The sequence below is a fragment of the Sinocyclocheilus grahami genome, unplaced genomic scaffold (genome assembly GCF_001515645.1).
Source record: "Sinocyclocheilus grahami isolate Dianchi unplaced genomic scaffold, SAMN03320097.WGS_v1.1 scaffold2833.1, whole genome shotgun sequence".
NCBI classification, from domain to species: Eukaryota; Metazoa; Chordata; class Actinopteri; order Cypriniformes; family Cyprinidae; genus Sinocyclocheilus; species Sinocyclocheilus grahami.
In genome coordinates, this window is record NW_015508009.1 from 1 (window position 1) to 1,155 (window position 1,155).

General features: G+C 34.9%; 1 protein-coding gene across 1 annotated transcript in view; it reads left to right on the forward strand.

Moving 5' to 3' along the window:
* Positions 1-1,106: 1,106 nt before the first annotated feature.
* LOC107575713 (contactin-1a-like) overlaps positions 1,107-1,155 on the forward strand; it is a gene marked incomplete at its 5' end in the record, with an annotated part of 26,706 nt that continues 26,657 nt past the window's right edge. Inside the window, one exon of the mRNA XM_016262060.1 lies at positions 1,107-1,149. Within this exon, the coding sequence (XP_016117546.1) occupies positions 1,107-1,149 (43 nt within the window). The remainder of the gene's footprint in view (positions 1,150-1,155) is intronic.

The following is a 1,155-nucleotide window of genomic DNA, read 5'->3' on the forward strand; positions in this document are numbered from 1 at the left end:
CTTCAGCCCATCAGTTTATCAGTCCTTCAGCCCATCAGTTCTTCAGCCCATCAGTCCTTCAGCTTATCAGTCCATCAGCCCTTCAGTCCATCAGTCCTTCAGCCCATCAGCCCTTCAGTCCATCAATCCGTCAGTCTATCAGTCCTTCAGTCCTTCAGCCCATGAGCCCTTCAGTCCATCAGTCCTTCAGCCCATCAGTCCTTCAGCCCATCAGTCCTTCAGTCCGTCAGTCTATCAGCCCTTCAGTCCATCAGTCCTTCAGCCCATCAGCCCTTCAGTCCATCAGTCTTTCAGCCAATCAGTCCTTCAATCCATTAGTCCTTCAGTCCATTAGTCCTTCAGCTTATCAGTCCTTCAGCCATCAGTCCATCAGTCTGTCACATAAATGCATTTACAAAGTCAGTGCATAATTGTTAAAAATTCTGATTTACAATGATTTATTTTGTTTATTTTACATGTATTTGTATTTGTTTTTAATTTGATTGCCTGCTATTTCAGTTTAAATAATCTGTTGCAAATTTCAAAGTTTTTTTTAGTTCAGTATAGAGATATTTCCAAGGTCATTGCATAACCATGTTAAATAATAATTTTCATTGATTTACAATTATATTTTTTATTTATCTTGTTTTATAAATTGTTTTTCAGAATTAGATTCAGAATTATATTTAAAAAACTGTAAAAATGTCTTATTTCAAAAGTTTATTTTTAATTTCAATAACTTAAAATATTTCCAATACAAAACCATGTTTAATAACATTGTTGAAATGGTTTTTAAAATGTAAAAGTTCAGTAAATGCATGTTTCCAAAGTTACTACATAATCATTTAATCATTTTATGATCTCAGTATTGACCATAATACTAATATTTTTGTGATAATCCAGCATAATATCTCTAATCTGAACACTTGAACACTTCTTAAAGATCTCTGCATGTCATTCTTCATACAGAAAGATGCTCAAACTCACTTGATGTTTTAGCAGTGATGTTCTCATTCGACTCGTACCGTAAAATCAATCGTTCATTCAATCGTTTTGGGGTTTAAAATGAATCAGGACTCAGAAACTCATCAAGCATCTACAGATGACGTGTTTTTTGTGATTCTCTTTCAGTCTGGTCAGTGTGTGCTGATTTCCCAGCAGTCTTTGGAGGTGAGT